The following is a 21,337-nucleotide window of genomic DNA, read 5'->3' on the forward strand; positions in this document are numbered from 1 at the left end:
ACTCCACACTGCTGAAATTACATCTCTTTTACACAATTGATTATAAAGCCTGATGTGGTCTGGATAAGACTGTTGTGGTCTGGATATTGCCGAATGCGTACTGTAAGATACTGTAGGCGACTTGAAATTGGTATTCTTATTCTTTTAAAACAGCAAACGAATATATGGTACTGTGTACAACATGTTCTACCTTTATTGAACAGCAAAATAATTTATTTACTGTATTTTACCTGATATTAATATCAATAAAAAATATCACACAACCACAATTAAAATATGTATTTTTTTATATTTGACTACCTTAGTCAGATACGACCTGGAACTCTTCTCATTTGCTGCAGACTGTGGTTCACTCTCACACTAAAGTGCTTGGGCACCTTGTGTGTACAGGGCAAAAGCCCTACTTGTAAATAGTGTGTGTGTAGGAATGTAAGGTTGGCAGGGATGGGCTTAAATCTGCCCCTGCCAACAATCACAAGTATGGCCATTCCCCAGTTAGGTAATTGGGTGCTAATTGGGGAGTGGCCACATTTATAAAAGAGAGAAAAGCCATTGTTTGGGAAGGGGTGTAAGGAGAAAAGCCAGTGAAGGCGTGCTCAAGCCTGGCCCGTGTATGTTCTGACTCTGTAGTCCTGATTATTGTGTTCAAACTCTTAATTTTAACCCTTGTGCCTTTTTATTTGTGCCTGTTTTGTTCTTTGTTTATTAAAAGTGTGCCTGCGTGCTTGAACTGAAGCTTTTCCAACTCTGAGTCTCCTTTCGCTATGCTGCTACACAGCTCCACTCTTCAAATGTCATTCAACCTGCTTAGTGCTTCTCGTGTAGAATAATCATTAGTAATCAGAGCAGTATTGTCAGTGTGGTATGGTCAATAAAGAAGCCAAAGCTTGAGATACACACTTTATTGAAATAGTTCAGCAAAACTGCTTTCAGAAATACAGAATATGAATAGTGAGAAATGATCTTATTCCTAATCAGTTTCATATCTATTAATCTTCATGCAAAGCACAGATACCCTTACACATAGCCTTCATGGTTTAACCCCATGGTGCATTGCGTCCACTTTGAATCAGGTGGACCTGACTCTGTGTTTGAGACCAGAACACGTCTTTAAAATTTTAAACATATTGCGTGACTCTCTTTCACTGCATTATCAAGTCAAGATTTTGTCCAGTATGTGTTATTAAAAATAATTTAGCTGGGTTTTCTTTTGACTAAACTAAATCATTTTTTTGATCATTTTTGGTTTCCTGTCATGCAACATTGGTTTAATAAACAGCAGTGGATCTAAACACTGCTGTCCTTTCACTCTACATTATTATTATTATTATTATTATTATTATTATTTATTTATTTATTTATTTATTTATTTCTTAGCAGACACATGCTGGTGTTTCTTTTTAAATACAGGCTGATTATAAAGCCCACAGGGGGCGCCACCACTCTTAAACTATGCTGCAGGATTGCTTCCATTGCGATAGACAACTCCAGTCCTGGAGGGCCATTCATCCAGGTAGTGATTAAGGACATGGTTGGAACAAAGACCTGGACTGGAAGGGTCAATGTTACTGACCCCTGCACTAGGGCAACTAGTCTCGCTTACCCAGACTCCCTTGCAGCTCCTGCTCAGAACTTCTGCAGACTGATTTGTGGAAGAGGCTCAGCTCAAGAGCTGTCAAATTCCTTTCGCTATAGGATCATGTACAAAAAATAAGAATTTTCTTTATGTGCTGTATGTCGGATCCCTGTCTGTCCGATAAGCAATTAAACCATAATTTCTTGTTCATAAAGTTTGTAGCATCAAGACTTTTCAAATCCAGTAATTCCATTATTATTATTGCCTCCACCCTTTCCCATAGTATTTTTTTTTTTATTGCGCCCCCTATGGGATTGTGCAGTAACTTGCAAGTTGTCCATTTTTCCGATCTTGCCTTTGCAAACTGACCTACTTGTAATCACTCTGCAAATTATTTCTCTCTTTCTATTTTAAGTTGAACAAACATTGTAAATCCTTAATATTTTATCCTTAATAAAATACCAAAGTCATTGTATTTATCTTGCTCTTAATTGTATTATTACTTGTACTGTGATTCTTGAAATGTATTTTTGTTTACGACTCTAAGTCGCCCTGGATAAGGGCGTCTGCTAATAAATAAATAAATAAATAAATAAATAAATAAATCAGTTTCACTAGTAACTAATGTAATATGTATTGTACTTATTATAAATTAAAATTACACCCATCACCATAATATAAATGTTGTACCAGTAGGTAACATATAACTAAAACCCACACCTTAAAATAAATCAGAGTTGTACCAGTAGATATTGTAAAATGAATCTAAAACTGAAACCCTCAACACATCTAATTTAAATTATAGTTGTAGTTGCTAATATAACATTAAACACACACTCAGAAGCCTTAAATAAACTTTAATCCCAGTGTGAATCTATTTGATCTAATACCAACCACCAATGTATATAAAACATTGAGAAATACAAGCACGCTTTGATTAGTTTATAATAGAGATCAATGACAAAATGCCCTGAGTCACACTCGTCATGCCTGTGCTGGTATCTCACTGCTTGGAGCTCCTCTTCCTACTCCTCCTCTTCCTCGTCCTTGTGGAAAATCTCTCCATTTTGTTTTCTCCAGCGCATCTTAACGTCTTCCATCGGAAAATTCTTGGAGAAGTGCTCCCGAATCTGAAACAGCAACCACAAGAAACACATCAATGAACGCAGCATCTATCTATCTACCTAGATTGGATTGGTGGTTTATACAGGTTATTCCAGGCAGGTTTAACAGAAACTTCAACACCCCATCTCTCTCTTCAATGCGTGTCTGGGACATCTTTCAAACTTTTAAAGTTCCTAATCTTAACACACAGCCTGTACAATGCTTAATTTTCCATTGTTTCAAATTGCAGGCTGTAGAATGCTCCAAACTGTAAAAGGTGTCCTGGGGAGTCAGCAATCTGATCAACAGCAGGTCTAACCTGAAGCTTAAAAACCTCTGGCTCTAAACCCTGAGAACTGTCCCCTTTGAAAAACTGACTCAGAACCTTCATGCCCTTACTAGACAAGGCTGCCCACACCTGTATTAAAAAACCCTTTATCATCCTCACCCCACAACTCAGATGCTAGGACCTCAGGGCTTTTCCAAGCTCACTCTTTAAGATCCACTAAATGCACATTTTTTATCAATCCTTTAGTAGCTAGTACACACTTAAAACTATTTGACTCTAAAATTGGGCATTTCAAATTAGGATTATATACCAACGGCTCTTCTAAGAGCCAATACAACCCCACACACCTAAAATCTCGTTGTACTCTAAATAGCATCCAGGCATTCAGCAGCCCCCTATAAAAAAACAGACAAGTCCAACTGTGCAGTATTCAGTAAAAGAGTAGGTGATCTCCAGTGGAGAGTTCTGCACACCATTGTTGCTGAGAACTCGTTTCTCAGTATTATCCAGTCAGAGGCAGATGATAAGTGTGTTTTTTGTCAGCAGAGAGAGACTGTTTTTCATTGTGTTTTGTTCTGTCCAAGGCTGCAGTCTCTGATGAATTTACTAGATGAGCTGTTTGATTGTTTAGGAATGGTTTTCTCCCATGTTGTTTTCATATATGGGGTTAATTTTTCTAAAGGGAATAAGTCTAGAGTTGAATTGGCTAATTTTCTTATTGGTCAAGCTAAATTAGCCATTTTAAAAAGCAGAAAAAACAGACCGAGCAATGTACTGACTGCTGATGTAACATCTGTGTTTAAAGTGCTGGTGGCTTGCAGAGTGCGAGTTGATTTTATGTATTATAAATTAGTACATCAATTAGAGTTGTTCCAAACAGTCCGGGCTATTGGTGAAGTGGTGTTTGTAGTGGAAGAAGGAATTTTAATTATGAGGGTGTGATTTTTTAATAAATTAATAAATAAATAAATAAATAAATAAAATAAAAATATAATATTTCCTGTATAATTGTTTGTTTAAATATGTATATGTTTTGTATTGTTATTGAATTGTTTGTTTAATGTATGATTACACTATGTAACACAATTTTTGTTCCTGGGTAGTAAGTGTTATTTCCTAATTGCTTATGCCTCAAAAGTATAGAAAATGGCTATTATTCCCTACAAACTTTGCTTTTGTGACCAGGACAGTGATATTTTGAAATTTACCTATTTCCAATGAGAAAACGGGCGAATTTGTGTCTTTTCATTCACATAAAGTCAGAAAAAAACAACATATGAATCCAAATTAACATGTATTTATACTAAAGTAATACAAAAATGACTACAAAAGATTTAGAAGTGAGTAGTTTTTCGAGATTTACAATTATACTGTAAATCACTTTCACGAATCAGCCCCCAAATGTAGTCTGCCATCATGTTCTCGTTATACTGTCCTTGGTAACGGCGTTCAAAGTCCAGTATATCCTGGTGGAAGCGCTCGCCTTGCTCCTCCGAGTACGCTCCCATGTTCTCCTTGAATTTATCAAGATGAGCATCAAGGATATGGACTTTGAGGGACATCCTACTGCCCATTGTGCCGTAGTTCTTCACCAGAGTCTCAACCAGCTCCACATAGTTTTCAGCCTTGTGATTGCCCAGGAAGCCCCGAACCACTGCAACAAAGCTGTTCCAAGCCGCTTTCTCCTTACTAGTGAGCTTCTTGGGGAATTCATTGCACTCCAGGATCTTCTTTATCTGTAGTCCGACGAAGACACCGGCTTTGACCTTTGCCTCAGACAGCTTAGGGAAGAAGTCTTGAAGGTACTTGAAGGCTGCTGACTCCTTATCTAGAGCTCTGACAAATTGTTTCATAAGGCCATTTTGATGTGCAGTGGTGGCATCAGCACCTTCCGGGGGTCCACCAGTGGCTCCCACTTGACGTTGTTTCTCCCCACAGAGAACTCGGTCCGCTGTGGCCAGTCACGCCTGTGGTAGTGTGCCTTGGTGTCCCTGCTGTCCCAAAGGCAAAGATAGCAGGGAAACTTGGTAAAACCGCCTTGGAGACCCATCAGGAATGCCACCATTTTGAAGTCTCCTATGACCTTGATGCCATCTCAGAAAAATGCAGATATGTATCCACTTAGGCAGCTGGAACTAAACTGAACTGGTGGGCTTAAGGCCCCTGTATTTATACTACTATTTATATTACTGGAAAGTTCTAGAAAGTTCTAGAAGTTACTCCAAGTTTACTCAGCACTGAATCTATCTGGAATGTTCTGGAAAATAGGTCAATTTCAAAATATCACTGTCCTGGTCACAAAAGCAAAGTTTGTGGGGAATAATAGCCATTTTCTATACTTTTGAGGCATAAGCAATTAGGAAATAACACTTACTACCCAGGAACCAAAAAAAAAAAAAAAAATTTGTTACACGGTGTTATTTATGATAATAAAGATATTTTTAAAATCTCTCTCTCTTTCTCTCTCTCTCTCTCTCTCTCTGTCTGTCTGTCTGTCTGTCTATCACTGTGGAAAATGAATAAACAGGAAGTGACATAAACATCAACACAAAAGGGAATGTTACCCACCTGCTCTAAAATGGCTTCGCTCACTTTGGGGTCTTCAAGATTCATTCCTCTTGGTGCGGTCAATTTGACCCTTCCGATTGCCATGTTATCTGTGCAGACAAACAGAAGAGTTCACACACACACATTATATAAACACAATATAAAACAAGAGGACCCCCTCAATGTGCAGCACAGTATGTGCGTTCAGTGCAAGGCTCAGATGGGGGGCTGTTACCAATAACGCAAGAAGCAGGCATACAGGTAGATTTTTAAAGATGTCATTTAAGATGTTTAAATGACTGTCTAGTGTTAGGGCAATTTTCTGAAGTATAGAAGTGTTGCACATTAGGCACCATTTGAATGCCTGCATGCTAGTTTAGGCCTCATTGACATTCCCATGAGTGGTTTTCAATGCATTGACACATCTACAATGTGTAGTTTAGATAACCTGAGTTACATTGCAGGTACCTGATGGAAGGCAGGCAGTTGTCTCACGCTAGATCACTGCAGCAATCAGACACTGAGATCCTTCAGATTTCACATTATTGTTGCTGAATAGTTGCACACAAACCTTACATGGCTTAAATAGGTCTAGTGGTTCACATGAAACATGAGGTGGGCTTTGAATCACACTGATCTGATTTCACTCCATACCTTTAGAGACTGGAGTGGAAGGAGGGTCTGAGGGGTTTGGATCTGTAAGGAAATAATGAAAATAAATAAATAAGTAAAATAAAATAATTAAGTCATTTATAAAAAGCCTCAGTCCTGATTAGGGTTGTGAATTACACTCAACAGATTGCACTCCATACCTTTAGAGACTGGAGTGGAAGGAGGGTCTGAGGGGTTTGGATCTGTAAGGAAATAATGAAAATAAATAAATAAGTAAAATAAAATAATTAAGTAATTTATAACAAAGCCACACTCCTGATTAGGGTTGTGAATTACACTCAACAGATTGCACTCCATACCTTTAGATCCTGGAGTGGAAGGAGGGTCTGAGGGGTTTGGATCTGTAAGGAAATAATGAAAATAATTTCCTTACAGATCCTACTCCAGGATCTAAAGGTATGGAGTGAAATCAGATCAGTGTGATTCAAAGCCCACCTCATGTTTCATGTGAACCACTACACCTATTTAAGCCATGTATGGTTTGTGTCACTAATCCAAACCAGCTGTTCAATTCAGTGATTTGATGGGAATCTGAGCTGTACTGAAAATGCCTTTGGTCTGTGTTTTTGACACAATATGCCATGTCAAATCATCGTTGTTTTCACTGTGTTGTTTTTACTGGGCTATATTTAAAAGGAGTCCTGGACCGTAGTTTGTTTTTAAATTCAGATTTTCTTTACTTCATGTAATACATCTGGTAACATGGAATACATGAAGCAGGATCGCTATTCTACTGAGAATATATTCTTTGCAAGAAGGAGCTGATCCTCTCAGGAAAGCCATTTCACTGTACCCTATTGGCTGGTTTCACAAACCCTCATTATCACTGATATTGGACTGCTTAATGTTATTTTAGGTAAAGTAATCCAAGACTAGTGCTAATCAGGGTCTGTGAAACCAGCCGTATGACACGGTACACACCTGTTACTGCAGGTGAAGTGCCAGGGAGCCAGGAGCTGGAGTGCCCAGGGGAGCTGGCTTGAGGAGAGGTGCCGCCCATCGTGGAAGGCTGCTGGGATTGTTCTCCTCCATCTGGTATTTGGGAAGCGGCTGGCCCGGTGGTTGGAGAGTTCTGAGAGTCAGACAGAACAGTGGTGGTGTTCTGTAGATCTGTGGAAAAGATCACATAGAAAGAATTCACCTCTTAATTACTGAATTGTGTGGTGCACTGTTCTTTGGGCTGTTTTTTTGTTTTTGTTTGTTTGTTTATTTTTGACAAGCGCACATTTTTAATGAATTACTCCTTCCCTTGATTCAGAAAAACTGGAAGGAATGATGAGCAGAAACCACAATGGAGAATCATTCAGTACACACGCACACACATGTCTCTGTAACTCAGAAGTGACTTGCCTTTGTAACAGATAAACTCCTTGTTGTCAGTGCAGTTGTCCACCATCCATTCCCCAAAATTCAATTGAGAGGTCTTGATCGTCACACAGGTTCCATTGCTCCCTGGCTGTCCTGCTCCCCAGTTGCTGTAGCTGAAAGTTTCCCTGTTTCCCCAGCCCCAAGACCCATCGTCCCTCCTCAGTCCTATCCAGTAGTCGATATTGGAAGTGGTTTTGTTCATCAGCTGTTCGATATCCAGGAGCACATCTTGGCTTGTGATGCTCACCAGGTCTGTGTACAGAGATCTGCAGTGTTCTCTGGCTTCGTCCGCATTCTTCACTGTGTGAACCAGGAAGTACTCCCTCTGACCGCACTGCGCAGAAGGTCCTGCAGAGAAACACAACAGTGTACAGTGGACACAAGGGTTAGTGAAGATAATCTCAAAGTAGTGAGTAGTTGTTTCTTGATGTGACCTAGATGTTAAGAAAGTCCTTTTCTTTAGATACTAGTTTGGTTTATTCAATGTATGCAGTGAATTTTTTTCCCAGTACAGAGCAAGCAGATTTAAAAATGCATACAGAAACAAGCTCTTTAATACCCAATTGTACCCAGGTTTTTCCCCATCACCCATTCTTTTGTAGGTCCAGTCACCACGGGACAACACCCTGTGGGCTGCACCTGCGAAGGGTCCCACTTGCAGAGACAGTGTCGTGTGCTAAAGTGATCTAAAGGTTGCAGAAAGTAAACTGGCTCTAGCTTGATTGTGTTTATGTTGTGTACTTGTTCTTTTGTTGTTTTGTGTTCTCACACTATGGCTAAACTATCGGTCCCTCCAGCATTGGGTGATTGTGGTTAGGGTTAGGGTTAAACTATGCTATCTTGGGTGTATTGGTCCCTCCAGCACTGGGTCATTGTAGTTTCTTCAGTTGCTAAACTGCCACTGCTGTTTTACGCACAGACTTGTGGGTTCGGCCCAGTTCTGCCATCAGCAGTATTTCATGCGATCTTGCACTTATCAGTTTCTCATACCTTCTCTGACACTTTGTAAATACTTGCATCATATATTGCGTTAATGCTTCATTTTCCATGTTCTTCAACAGTTAGTATTGTACGTCCAATAAATATTTTACTATGCCCAGCATTGTATTTGTCACAGAATTGTTACAATAACAACGTCTCAAATCTTGAAGCACATAGAGCTAGCAAAATATATTCTGTAAATATTCCCATTATTTCTCACTGCTCCCCCTATATAAAAGATGCACACATTATGGTAAAGTTGTATTGGATTTTTTTTAATGGATTTTTTTTTCAAAGCTGTTACTGAAGTAAATGTACTGATCCCTCCTTTCAGATATTTCAAAGCTGTCCCTGTGTTCTGCTTCAAGAGGTCTCAGGAAGTTCCTGTGAAAACTCAGCTTCTCCATAACCAATCACTGCATCTCCACTGACGTGTTTTCACTCTCTCTGGGTCACCTCTTGAAGTAGAATGGAAGGAGTGATTAGTAAATATAGTTCATTAGTAGCTTACCAATAGAAAAAATCTAATACATATTTACATCTTTAATAAAGGAAAATTGAGACCTACAAAATGATAATAATGCATATTAGATGAGATTTACTGAAATTATTTTCCTACATTCTAATGGCGTTGCACTTCTGCAATATTATATCAACACTTTAGTGGAAAGTGAAGCTGCTGCCTGGGGACAAATCACACACAGGCAGTTTCCAATTCAAAGAAAGGAGAGGTGCTAATGAAATAGCAACAGAGGGCTGGACAAGTTGCACCATGTTGTCATTTACCGCAAACGCCCCTCCCCACATACAGTGCTGTAGGGGACAGTATTTTGTTTTGTATTGTATATTATCAGTAGGAGTTGTAATAATAATAGTACACAATACTGTGGCACCCAAAAATATTCTGACAGTTTCCCCAAGCTTTAAAATAACAGAGATGATACAACATGCAGATCGATCAATTGATTGTAAACATCTGAAAAAAGGAAATGCCAAAATCTTATGACCCTGTGACAGGGTAGCATCACGGCCCAAGGACCAGAACAACACACTCGTATGCTGGGCATTAGCCTTCACAACCACATGGCAATACAAAAATGACAGCACCAACACTAACCACCAAACTCCACCACTTACCTCATTGGGAAATGGCCACACCTTTGACTGCTGGCAGGGATAGATTTAACCCCATCCCTGCCAACCTTACATTCACACACACACACACACACACACACACACACACACACACACACACACACACACACACACACTACTTACAGCAGCCAGGCTTCTGCCGTGCCACAAACCTGTATGAACTCTTTTCAGAAATTCTCATTACCTGCCATACAGATGAAGTTCAAATAGATATCATGACTACCAGCTGCCCACTCTCCAATGGGATCCATGGCTCCACAGTCTGCTTTAACAAATGGCTCCCCGTTCCTCCAGTTGCTGTATTGAAAGGCCTCACCAGTTGACCATTCCCAAGGCAAGTTGGTTGTGTTTCTGCGCAGACCCAGCCAAAACCAGTAACCTGAGACCCGGGAGATCAGTGCCGTGACTGTCAGCATTTCCGCTTCACTGCGAACACTAACCAGATCAGTGAAATTACTTTGACAGTATTGACGAGCTTGGTCCCAGGTCTTTGTATCGCTACCGACGTGGTATCTTCTTTGGGGGCAGCAGACTGAGAGACCCACCATCAATGCACAGGCTACAACAACAAAAACAAAACAGTATAAGACTAATAACAGACTAGTGCAGTGTTGTAAGAAATATGTAATTAAGCCATTTATAAGAAACTATATAATTACTTTATAACATGACATGACTCTTTATAGCAGGGATGTGTCATTGAATGTTTGTTGTAGGGTTACACTGTATGTTTAAAATAAGGGTTATGAAGGTTCACAATAACCATCCACTGGTCTGGCTAAAACTGATCATATCAAGATTGTATACATGGCAGAGTGAATAGAAAGAAGGTTGAAGTAAATAGATGACTTGGCATAATATCTGTTCGCTGTAGCATATACATACTCTCACAAGTAGAGACATCATTAGGCTATTCAGGAGACGATGACATCATTCACTCCTGTACCTGAAAGAATAGCCCCTAGTTCAGGGAGAGACCGCGCACCTACACTGTAACTCTGTTTGAGCTAGATGACCATTATGCCCTGTCTAGAGGTTTATTTGCAATAACTGTCTATTTCTGTTTTGCTAATAATATTTGAATGTTAATCTCTAAATAATGTAAGCTTAATAAATATGTTTGATTGAATTTGCTCACTGTTGTCAAATATCATTGATAACATTAATTACGATGAATTGTAAAATGAATATAGCTGCCTGCACATCCTTACATTGTAATGAATCATTATTCCTTGTTAATCATTGTAAACATCTTTAAAAATGCACACACACACCTTATAATCGGTGAGGCTTTAGTTTAAGGATCCATTTATAAAAGATCAAAGTGTATTATAGGTTGTGATAATTAACCAGTAAAAACATGTTCATGCCACGTTACTAGTGGAAAGCTTCATGTCCTGCTCTAAAACAACTGAAAGATTTCTTATGAATGTCACTTTCTGATCACACTGTATTGACACTGTATTCATAACGGTCCTGAAGCAGGAAAGCATCAGGAATGAGACTCAAAGTCAGGAAGCTGCAGTTAAAGTGTTATTGCAAACGTTTATTTACAAAACAGGAACAAATAAACAAGGTACAATGACCAAAATAAACAAAACACAAGTCACACACCAAATAAGTCAGCTTTGGGCTGGGCTGGGCTGGGTTGGGCTGGGCTGGTTTGGGTTGGGCTGGGCTGGGCTGGGCTGGGCTGGGCTGGGCTGAGCTTGGTTGGGTTGGGTTGGCATGGGTTGGGCTGGGCTGGGCAGGGTTGTGCTGTGCTGGGCTGGCCTGGGCTGGGCTGGCCTGGGATGGGTTGGGTTGGGTTGGGCTGTGATGGGCTGGGCAGTGGCATTCATAAAGGTTTCCAAACAATCCTTCTCCCCAAACTGACCCAACAAACAAAGGACCAGGCTCCCCTTTTACACCATGTGACTGGGACTTGATTGATGATCAATTATTCAATCAAGACCCAGCCACCTTCTCCACGTGAATTAGACAGGGATGGAATTAACCCCATCCCTGCTGAACAAATTGTAAATAATTAAACTGTATTTAACCCTAACACCAAAACCACACTATTTCCATGTGCGAGGCTTCCACCCTGCTGCAGGTCTCCTATTGTTTTCAACGTCCTTTTTAACACAGGTATAGATGCAATATTGACAGTTTAAAACAGACTGTTACACATCTTATGCAGTCTGGGCAAGAGGACCTCAAAGCAAAGTTGAGCACCAGTGTAGAACAGTTATATTAAGAAGCTCTACACACTGTGTATAACCTTGTTATAAATCCACACAAAAATGCTATTACACATAAAACAAACCTTTGCTGTGTTTTTAACTTTAGTATTGTGTTGTATGTTCATGCGATAACATCTGTACTGGGATGTTGACAAACCCATAACTGATAGGTTGATTTATAATGAATGAAATAAAGAGTTTGAAAAGAGAAACTGCTCTACACTGCTGTAAACAGATCTAGGAACAAACAGCAGAGCAGAAAACTCATCTAATATACTAACATGTATAGCTATGTCCGTTGTATTTATTCCTCAGTATAGGACACTGAATCTATTCAATGAGTTATCCCAGGGTAAGTCTTTTTGTAAAGTTACTCAGTGCTGAAATATTAAAAATCTTGTTATATCTGTTCTGTGTGATCCTGTGTTGCTCTTTCTGCTCAGATCATTAACTATTCCGACAAAGACTGCTGCCAAAAAAGTGAGGAAGATTATTAGCGTTGCACTGTGCACTGAAGCCTGTGTAACGCTGATATGTGTCCCCGCCTCACAGAATGGACAGTATGGCAGACTGGAACTTACCAGCCACAATGAAGACTGTCAGTCTGCACATCTTTGCGATGCTCAGAAATGCCCTGTCACTCCGGGGGGTGTTTTCTAGAAACAAACAAAAAACAAATTACCAGCAACGATGATGTCAGTAAGAATAAGCCATGATGTCATGTCCTTCAGTGTAGCTCACATCAGTGTGTATTTCACAGGGACAGAGCATCACATGGCATTTTATTTTCACCTTTATGATGTTTGACTGGTTCTGAGTTCTGTTGCTCCAATATTGAGTTTGAATCCTTTTTCTCTGTATCAGGAGCTGGTTACTGGGATTCTACAGGCTCAGATAATGCCAGCTGGATTCTGATAGAAAGCTAGAAATGCATTAATAATCACTCCAGTAAGCTTTGAGGCTTGTGTCGCTTGATAGGAGCTCAGGAGCTCGTTGGTATTTAGGATGGTATTAACATAATTAAGAATATTCAAACAGTAGTATATAACTTTATACTATTACTACATTAATAGACTTGCCTATACTGTACCCGTTTTGCTTAGTATAAACACTTGTAATACAGCTTATAGTCTGAGATACACATCTAACTAACTATTGATCTTTATATATAGCGGTATATATGTAACAGGGTTTATCTTTGGCACTTTAGAATTTATATTGATTTAAGATTTATATTTTATTGCACTTTGATTATTTTATATTGATATGTTTTTAAAGCATGTGGGAATTTGTGTAAGGAAATCAGAGTGTAATTAATCAATTAGTCCAATTGTTTATTATTATTATTTATTTCTTAGCAGACACCCTTATCCAGGCCGACTTACAATTGTTACAAGATATCACATTATTTTTACATACAATTACCCATTTATACAGTTGGGTTTTTACTAGAGCAATCTAGGTAAAGTACCTTGCTCAAGGGTACAGCAGCAGTGTCCCCACCGGGAATTGAACCCATAACCCTCTGGTCCCTATAAAAGCCCTTAGAACAGTATTCAAATGCCCCTCACACCTGCAGTGATTCACGCTCCCTGTTTGACAAATTGGCTGTCAAACCCTGCAGGTGAAGCGTCCTAAAATACAAATGATTTCCTGAAACCAATCAGCAAGCGCCACAAGACACACAGCCCTTACTGAGGGGATGAGTATTAATGGTTAATTAAGATATTATTTCACCCGGCTACATTTTACTAAATGACGTCTGCCAAATAAATAAATACAAATAAATACAATTTAAAAAAATGTTAAGATATTAAGTCTCACTTTAAGTCTTGATGAACATCAAGGACAGCAGCATGATTCAGCCTCGTCTCTCCCATTGATGACCGAGTATAGGTCTTCTGTCTTCTGAGGCTGGATAATGAAACGGGCTTGGTGGCCAAAACAGACAGACTAACAAGCACGAAACAACAAGTATCGTGCTGGTATAAAACCAACACGGGCAGCAATTGTTTTCTATTAGTTTCTTTATCTCATGACTCACGTCTCTCATTCCACCTCTGAACACACTTTATCACCCTGTTTGTAGCAACTGAATTACAACTGAATATATGGTGGATTTTTCTTAAACATACTTAGTATAATACTTTATTATACACTGAAAACGAATTATTGCAATCGAATGCAATCTACTTTTTTATTTTTGTAACCTTAAAATAAAATAAGCTATTACTTTCAACAAGATGTATTTGTTTTGAATGAATGTTGAATAGCACTGATATACGATAACATTGAATTGAATTAAAATTGAATATTGTCTAAAGATGAAATCATATGTAAAACCAGAATTCGATGATCACTGTAGAATATACAGTCATATGTTTAAGTGTAACTTTTGAATAGTTTTGATGGTGAGATAGAAGGATATTGAGGTAACACCCTAGATCATGTATAGTAAAATATTTTTTATAACTAAAGGCATGTCTTGAATAGTATCAGAAATTCCAAAATCATGTTTACCTGTCTCGAGATAGCTTAAGAATTAATGTTACAAATTACTTTATCATAAAATCAATCAGTTCACATATTTGGGGGTTCATAAGTCCGAAACAACCTTTAGTTTCGTTCTGTGATAATTTGTAAATGCTCAAAACGTTTTGATTGACCGAATCCTGACTGAGTGCAAGCCTAAATATAAGGAGGGAGACAGAAAGAGAGAGAGACTAACTATGTTCTTGATTATAATGTAACTTGTATTTATTTTCACAGGAGACCGATATTGACTTATACTTTTTGTTCCACTTTAAATTGTTTGTGGCGTAATGTATTAATAAATTGATTTCTGTACAGTCCTATATATATATATATATATATATATATATATATATATATATATATATATATATATATATATATATATGTTTAATTATTTAGCAGACGCCTTTATCCAAGGCAACTTACAGAGACTCGGGTGTGTGAACTATGCATCAGCTGCAGAGTCACTTTCAACTACGTCTCACTCGAAAGACGGAGCACAAGAAGGTGAAGTGACTTGCTCAGGGTCACACAATGAGTCAGGGGCAGAGGTGGGATTTCAACCGGGGACCTCCTGGTTACAAGCCTGTTTCTTTAACCACTGGACCACACAGCCGTTATATATATATATATATATCGGGCGCATATAACGTATAAGGTTTCTGTCAGGGTTTTACCCTATAAATGCAATGCAGTCCCTGATGCCATACCAAAGCATTACACTCGTAGAAGGGGATGTTCAGTGCATGTTCCTGCACCTGATCTGACTAGAATCAGTCGATTGAATGTGACGTTATCAAGGAAAATTATGCCATAGGACAGGTAAAAGGTCCGGATCAAGCGCTTTAATGGATGTCGGACGTAGTAGCCACTAGAGGGCTAAACAAGCAGTGTTGAAATAATAGTAACAGTTACTTTAATAGTGACACAGTTAGGTTTAGGGGTGGAGATTAGGTTTAGGGGTGGAGATTAGGTTTAGGGGTGGAGATTAGGTTTAGGGTTAGAGATTAGGTTTAGGGGTGGAGATTAGGTTTAGGGGTGGAGATTAGGTTTAGGGGTAAAGATTACGTTTAGGGGTGGAGATTAGGTTTAGGGGTGGAGATTAGGTTTAGGGATAGAGATTAGGTTTAGGGGTGGAGATTAGGTTTAGGGGTGGAGATTAGGTTTAGGGGTAGAGATTAGGTTTAGGGGTGGAGATTAGGTTTAGGGTTACAGATTAGGTTTAGGGGTAGAGATTAGGTTTAGGGGTGGAGATTAGGTTTAGGGTTACAGATTAGGTTTAGGGGTGGAGATTAGGTTTAGGGGTGGAGATTAGGTTTAGGGGTAGAGATTAGGTTTAGGTGTAGGGGGTAGATATACGGGTTAAATTTAAATTTATGTGTAAATTGCATATGACTACGTGTTGGGAGGCTACTAGGTAGCTATTTTCCTTGATAACGTCCCATTTAACTACTGATTCTAGTCAGATCGGATGATCTGTGCTTACTACACTTTACCGTGTTTTTACTATGAGATACCGCAACTCTGCACAATTTAAACAAAAAGTGTAATATTTCTGAAACGCGATCACAATTCTGGGAAAGTGATGCGAATTGTCATCTTTCTATTGCCATACCAAAGCATTACACTCGTAGAAGGGGATGTTCAGTGCATGTTCCTGCACCTGATCTGACTAGAATCAGTCGATTGAATGTGACGTTATCAAGGAAAATTATGCCATAGGACAGGTAAAAGGTCCGGATCAAGCGCTTTAATGGATGTCGGACGTAGTAGCCACTAGAGGGCTAAACAAGCAGTGTTGAAATAATAGTAACAGTTACTTTAATAGTGACACAGTTAGGTTTAGGGGTGGAGATTAGGTTTAGGGGTGGAGATTAGGTTTAGGGGTGGAGATTAGGTTTAGGGTTAGAGATTAGGTTTAGGGGTGGAGATTAGGTTTAGGGGTGGAGATTAGGTTTAGGGGTAAAGATTACGTTTAGGGGTGGAGATTAGGTTTAGGGGTGGAGATTAGGTTTAGGGATAGAGATTAGGTTTAGGGGTGGAGATTAGGTTTAGGGGTGGAGATTAGGTTTAGGGGTAGAGATTAGGTTTAGGGGTGGAGATTAGGTTTAGGGTTACAGATTAGGTTTAGGGGTAGAGATTAGGTTTAGGGGTGGAGATTAGGTTTAGGGTTACAGATTAGGTTTAGGGGTGGAGATTAGGTTTAGGGGTGGAGATTAGGTTTAGGGGTAGAGATTAGGTTTAGGTGTAGGGGGTAGATATACGGGTTAAATTTAAATTTATGTGTAAATTGCATATGACTACGTGTTGGGAGGCTACTAGGTAGCTATTTTCCTTGATAACGTCCCATTTAACTACTGATTCTAGTCAGATCGGATGATCTGTGCTTACTACACTTTACCGTGTTTTTACTATGAGATACCGCAACTCTGCACAATTTAAACAAAAAGTGTAATATTTCTGAAACGCGATCACAATTCTGGGAAAGTGATGCGAATTGTCATCTTCTATTTCCAAGTTGAAGGTAGGCTATATCCTGCTGCTCAGATAACTATGAAAAGTGAACTGTGCTCTTACTGTGTCCTCACAGGGGATGGCTTTATAATTGCCGGGCTTGTACCTGCACCACTTCGATAGACTGAACCATTTAAACACAGGAGGGGAGTCGGTTTGTTTTCTTCTTATACTTTTTACATTTCATGATTTATCATTCTATAAAATGTAGCCGGGTGAAATAATATCTTAATTAACCATTAATACTCATCCCCTCAGTAAGGGCTGTGTGTCTTGTGGCGCTTGCTGATTGGTTTCAGGAGATCATTTGTATTTAGGACGCTTCACCTGCAGGGTTTGACAGCCAAGCTGTCAAACAGGGAGCGTGAATCACTGCAGGTGCGAGGGGCATTTGAATACTGTTCCAAGAGCATAGGGGGTTTTAATTAACACTGAGAATAATTAATACAAATGTAATATAATTAAAATATCATGTTTTTTGATAAGATATTATTTCATTCTTTAACAGTAGAATGTAAACTCTGCAGTATAATCCGCCCCTCGTTTAGATTTGCATGTATGCGTTTTGCTTGCTATAACAATTGTGGAATTCAACGTAGTAATTTGATATAACTATATCACATCTGTTAGTGCTTTTAATTTGAATATTGGTTGTATACATTTACACAGGAGACCGCTATTGACTTTCACATTTCGCCGCAGTCCGAATGGTTCGGCATTTGGATTCATAGATATATTTATTTATTCATTAATGTATTGTTTTTCAGTGTATTTATATTCAAACGCGAATTTACAGTCATATTGAGTTTAGGGTTTCTGTTATGGGCTAATATATCACCGTTTATAAATAAGGTTTCTTATAAAAGCAATGTAGTCCCCTGGTACCAAAGCAGTAAACTCAGCAGAAAATGCATGTACATCCTCAGATAATTATCAAATCTCAACATGCGCACTTATCGCTGCCCTCTTCTGGGACCATCTATTGAATGATCATATTCGTGCTTTACCTGCACGCTAGGCGCCGACTCTGTGGTGCTCCGGTGGTCAAGCAGCCATGGGGGAAAATAAGCGATAATAACACCCAATGACAGTTTTGGTTTTATGCGATAAAGGTGATAAATTATCTGTCACTGTAAAAACGTTGCTTTGAAATCAAAACTCTAAAAAGCGCAAATACATTTCTCCATCCATCCCAGTACAGTTCAAACTGTATTGCGGCTGCTTGACAATCACAACTATAGCTGTTTTATTACTTCTGTGAGCAGAGATTGTTTTTAGATACGTCAGCAGAAACATATTATAATATCCTTTGTTCATGATGTCATCGCATTTCTAAAAACGGCAAGAAATGAATACTTGCAAAATGTAAGTACTGCACATTTTAAACAGTTCCTCTGAGTGCGCCCGTTTCATTATCCAGCCTCAGAAGACAGAAGACCTATACTCGGTCATCAATGGGAGAGACGAGGCTGAATCATGCTGCTGTCCTTGATGTTCATCAAGACTTCAAAGTGAGACTTAATAGCTTAACATTTTTTAAATTGTATTTATTTGTATTTATTTATTTGGCAGACGGCATTTAGTAAAATGTAGCCGGGTGAAATAATATCTTAATTAACCATTAATACTCATCCCCTCAGTAAGGGCTGTGTGTCTTGTGGCGCTTGCTGATTGGTTTCAGGAGATCATTTGTATTTAGCACGCTTCACCTGCAGGGTTTGACAGCCAATTTGTCAAACAGGGAGCGTGAATCACTGCAGGTGCGAGGGGCATTTGAATACTGTTCCAAGGGCTTCTATAGGGACCAGAGGGTTATGGGTTCAATTCCCGGTGGGGACACTGCTGCTGTACCCTTGAGCAAGGTACTTTACCTAGATTATATATTGATTACTTTATTTAGGTGACTTCAAAAGATAAAACGAGTGGTGATTTCTCTGTTTTATTGGTAACAGTCAGGAAAAAAAACCTCCAAATAAAATACAACATGTTATATTTGTATAAACACTATTTAAATTCCCTAGAGCACAATACGCAACACCAGATAGAGGCGCTGGAACAGTTTTTATAGTGGGGGTCCTGAAAGCCATTGAACAAAACTGTAACCCCTGTATATGTGCTGCCCACCCCCAGCACCCCCAGACCATTACAGGATGGGCAGTTAATAACAAAAACAACAACAACATAAGAGTCTACACAAATACGCGTTTCCTTGCTAAATGAAAATACTATCAATAAAGGAAAACTTACTAATTAATTTAAATAAATCAAATACAATTCAAGAAAGCTGACTACAGATTGTCTTAGATGAATATCACCCAGGAACCGCTACAGTAGGCTAACACGCAAATCTTCCTAATGCATTTAGGCTTCATGTAATTATTATTAGAGGTTTCCTTACCAGCTAGTCCAAGAGCTCCCAAGGTGTTCTCCTCTCCACTGTCGATGGTGAAAGTGACAATATGACATCATCTCGCTTTCCATATTGAGAATGGACAGGAGGCAGGAGGCAGGAGACACGCCCTCTGGCTTGTGACAGGCACGCATTATAATCACAATCACAGGCTTATACACAGACACCAGCAATGATGCACATTGCATTAGTTCATTTAAAAAGGGGATGTGCTTAACAAATCTGTCCCATAACACATACAATCCAGTGTTTTATACAAAACTACTGTAAACTTCACTTGTATCTATAGTTAGTGACTGATTAGGGCAGCAGTGTGGAGTAGTGGTTAGGGCTCTGGACTCTTGACCAGCGGGTTGTGGGTTCAATCCCAGGTGGGGGACACTACTGCTGTACCCTTGAGCAAGGTACTTTACCTAGATTGCTCCAGTAAAAACCTCACTGTATAAATGGGGAATTGTATATAAAAAAATAACGTGATACCTGTATAATGTGATATCTTGTAACAATTGTAAGTCACCCTGGATAAGGGTGTCTGCTAATAAATAATAATAATAATCAGCCAGCAGTATTGGGGTGCAGCAGTCAGAAAGGGTCCCTTCCTTTCATTTTTAAACTCTGGCACAAGGATGGGGATCCTTTGGACTGCTGAACCCCTGAAACTCCAGGTGAGCGTTCTGTCACTAATTAGATATATTGGACTTCTAATTACTTAGTTTAGTGCTTTGCACATAGAGCTAAAAAATGCTGTGTTTTTACTATTTAGAAGGGCATGGATCGTTGCCTTATCTATGCTATACTACAATGTGCTGTGCTTTTACAATGGGCTATATCTATGCTATACTACACTGTGCTGTGCTTTTACCAGGGACTATCAAAGCAGTGAACTTTTAGAAGGGGGTAGTTCAGTGTCTTCTTTCTGATTTCCTACACTTTGCTGTGCTTCTGCCATTGGATACCACAGAAGAGGCTGGTTCTGTATCTTCTCTATGCTTTTACCATGAGATACTGCAGTAAACTTTAGAAGGATACTGTGCATTGGGCCCTCCTTACTACTCTGTTCCCTGTGCAGGGAGGTTTTCAAATCTCTTTGTCTTGAAAATGTCCATTCCACAGCCGTCAGACACTAGAAAACACAGTGCATCAGCTCAGCTGCATACAGAGTGTTCACAAGCTTTCACTGCTGTCCTAGGAGAAGATCATATTTGACCAGAATTCCAGAGGCTGGTCAAGTGCATTAACATTAACCCACTGCGCTAACTAGCCCCCTAGATTGGAACCCAGGTCTCCAGAGAGAGGTGCAAGGCTGGATTCGTGCATTAACATTTTATCAGTCAGCATTAATCTAAGAAGGCACTAGTGATCTGAGTATCCATGCTCCAGTGCAGGAAGGAGGGAGAGAAGGAGGGAAGGGTTTGTGTGTGCGTGGATCAAAAAACTGTCAATCTATTAATTTATCTTTCTGTCAGTGATTCAGTTGACCTGAGTCTGTACGTGTATGTCTGGTGCTTGTCTGTGTGTCTGTCTATCGATTGTATCTATTTATCTGTCAATGAGAACAGTAAACAACAGTATCTCATGGTATAGTAAAGTGTAGTACAGCACATTGAAGTCATGGTAAAGCACAGAGGTAAAGCATGGTATGGATAAGCATGTTGGGAGATTATAGAAGGGAAATGTCCACATGATTTCACTGGTAAAACCTAACTCTGCAGGTTGTCTGGCAGGGCCATCTGATCACCTACATTGAAAAGCATTGATGAGGGCATGAGCCATTAGACTTATTTTCTTATAATTGTAATCTCAGAACATCAAAGTCCAAATTCTGAATTAAGAGCAACTGCAGATTTCATAGCAAAATAAAATCATTTTAATAGGATATGGAAGGAGGTACCAAGCACTAGGACATATAATCCTGTTTTTTTTTTTCCTGGATCCCACTGCGTACAGCCTGCCTTACCTGA

At 39.3% G+C, this 21,337-nt stretch overlaps 1 protein-coding gene across 2 annotated transcripts; it reads right to left on the minus strand.

Annotated features, from left to right (window-relative positions):
• Positions 1-918: 918 nt before the first annotated feature.
• Positions 919-19,473, minus strand: LOC117433988 (macrophage mannose receptor 1-like). 2 transcript variants are annotated; one of them, XM_034909895.2, is made up of 9 exons: positions 19,365-19,473; positions 12,499-12,573; positions 9,877-10,251; positions 7,539-7,904; positions 7,110-7,298; positions 6,329-6,370; positions 6,171-6,212; positions 5,538-5,626; positions 919-2,706 (listed from the first exon to the last, which is right to left on the minus strand). In XM_034909895.2, the coding sequence occupies exons 2-9, from the start codon at positions 12,527-12,529 to the stop codon at positions 2,602-2,604; spliced, it is 1,239 nt and encodes a 412-aa protein (XP_034765786.2). In that variant the 5' UTR covers positions 12,530-12,573; positions 19,365-19,473; the 3' UTR covers positions 919-2,601. The 2 variants fall into 2 exon arrangements, with proteins under 2 accessions (XP_034765786.2, XP_058866905.1); XM_059010922.1 differs by lacking the exons at positions 6,171-6,212; positions 6,329-6,370.
• Positions 19,474-21,337: the final 1,864 nt, after the last annotated feature.

The sequence above is a fragment of the Acipenser ruthenus genome, chromosome 41, assembly GCF_902713425.1.
Source record: "Acipenser ruthenus chromosome 41, fAciRut3.2 maternal haplotype, whole genome shotgun sequence".
In the NCBI taxonomy this organism is placed as follows: Eukaryota; Metazoa; Chordata; class Actinopteri; order Acipenseriformes; family Acipenseridae; genus Acipenser; species Acipenser ruthenus.

Bases quoted from the DNA above. Each gene is read 5' to 3' on its own strand.
- LOC117433988 (XM_034909895.2), bottom strand. From the start codon at position 12,529: ATGTGCAGACTGACAGTCTTCATTGTGGCTG. The intron at 10,252-12,498 runs GTAAGTTCCAGT...TTGTTGTTGTAG, and splicing joins GACAGTCTTCATTGTGGCTG to CCTGTGCATTGATGGTGGGT. The intron at 5,627-6,170 runs GTATGGAGTGAA...TTGTCTGCACAG, and splicing joins TTCCACTCCAGTCTCTAAAG to ATAACATGGCAATCGGAAGG.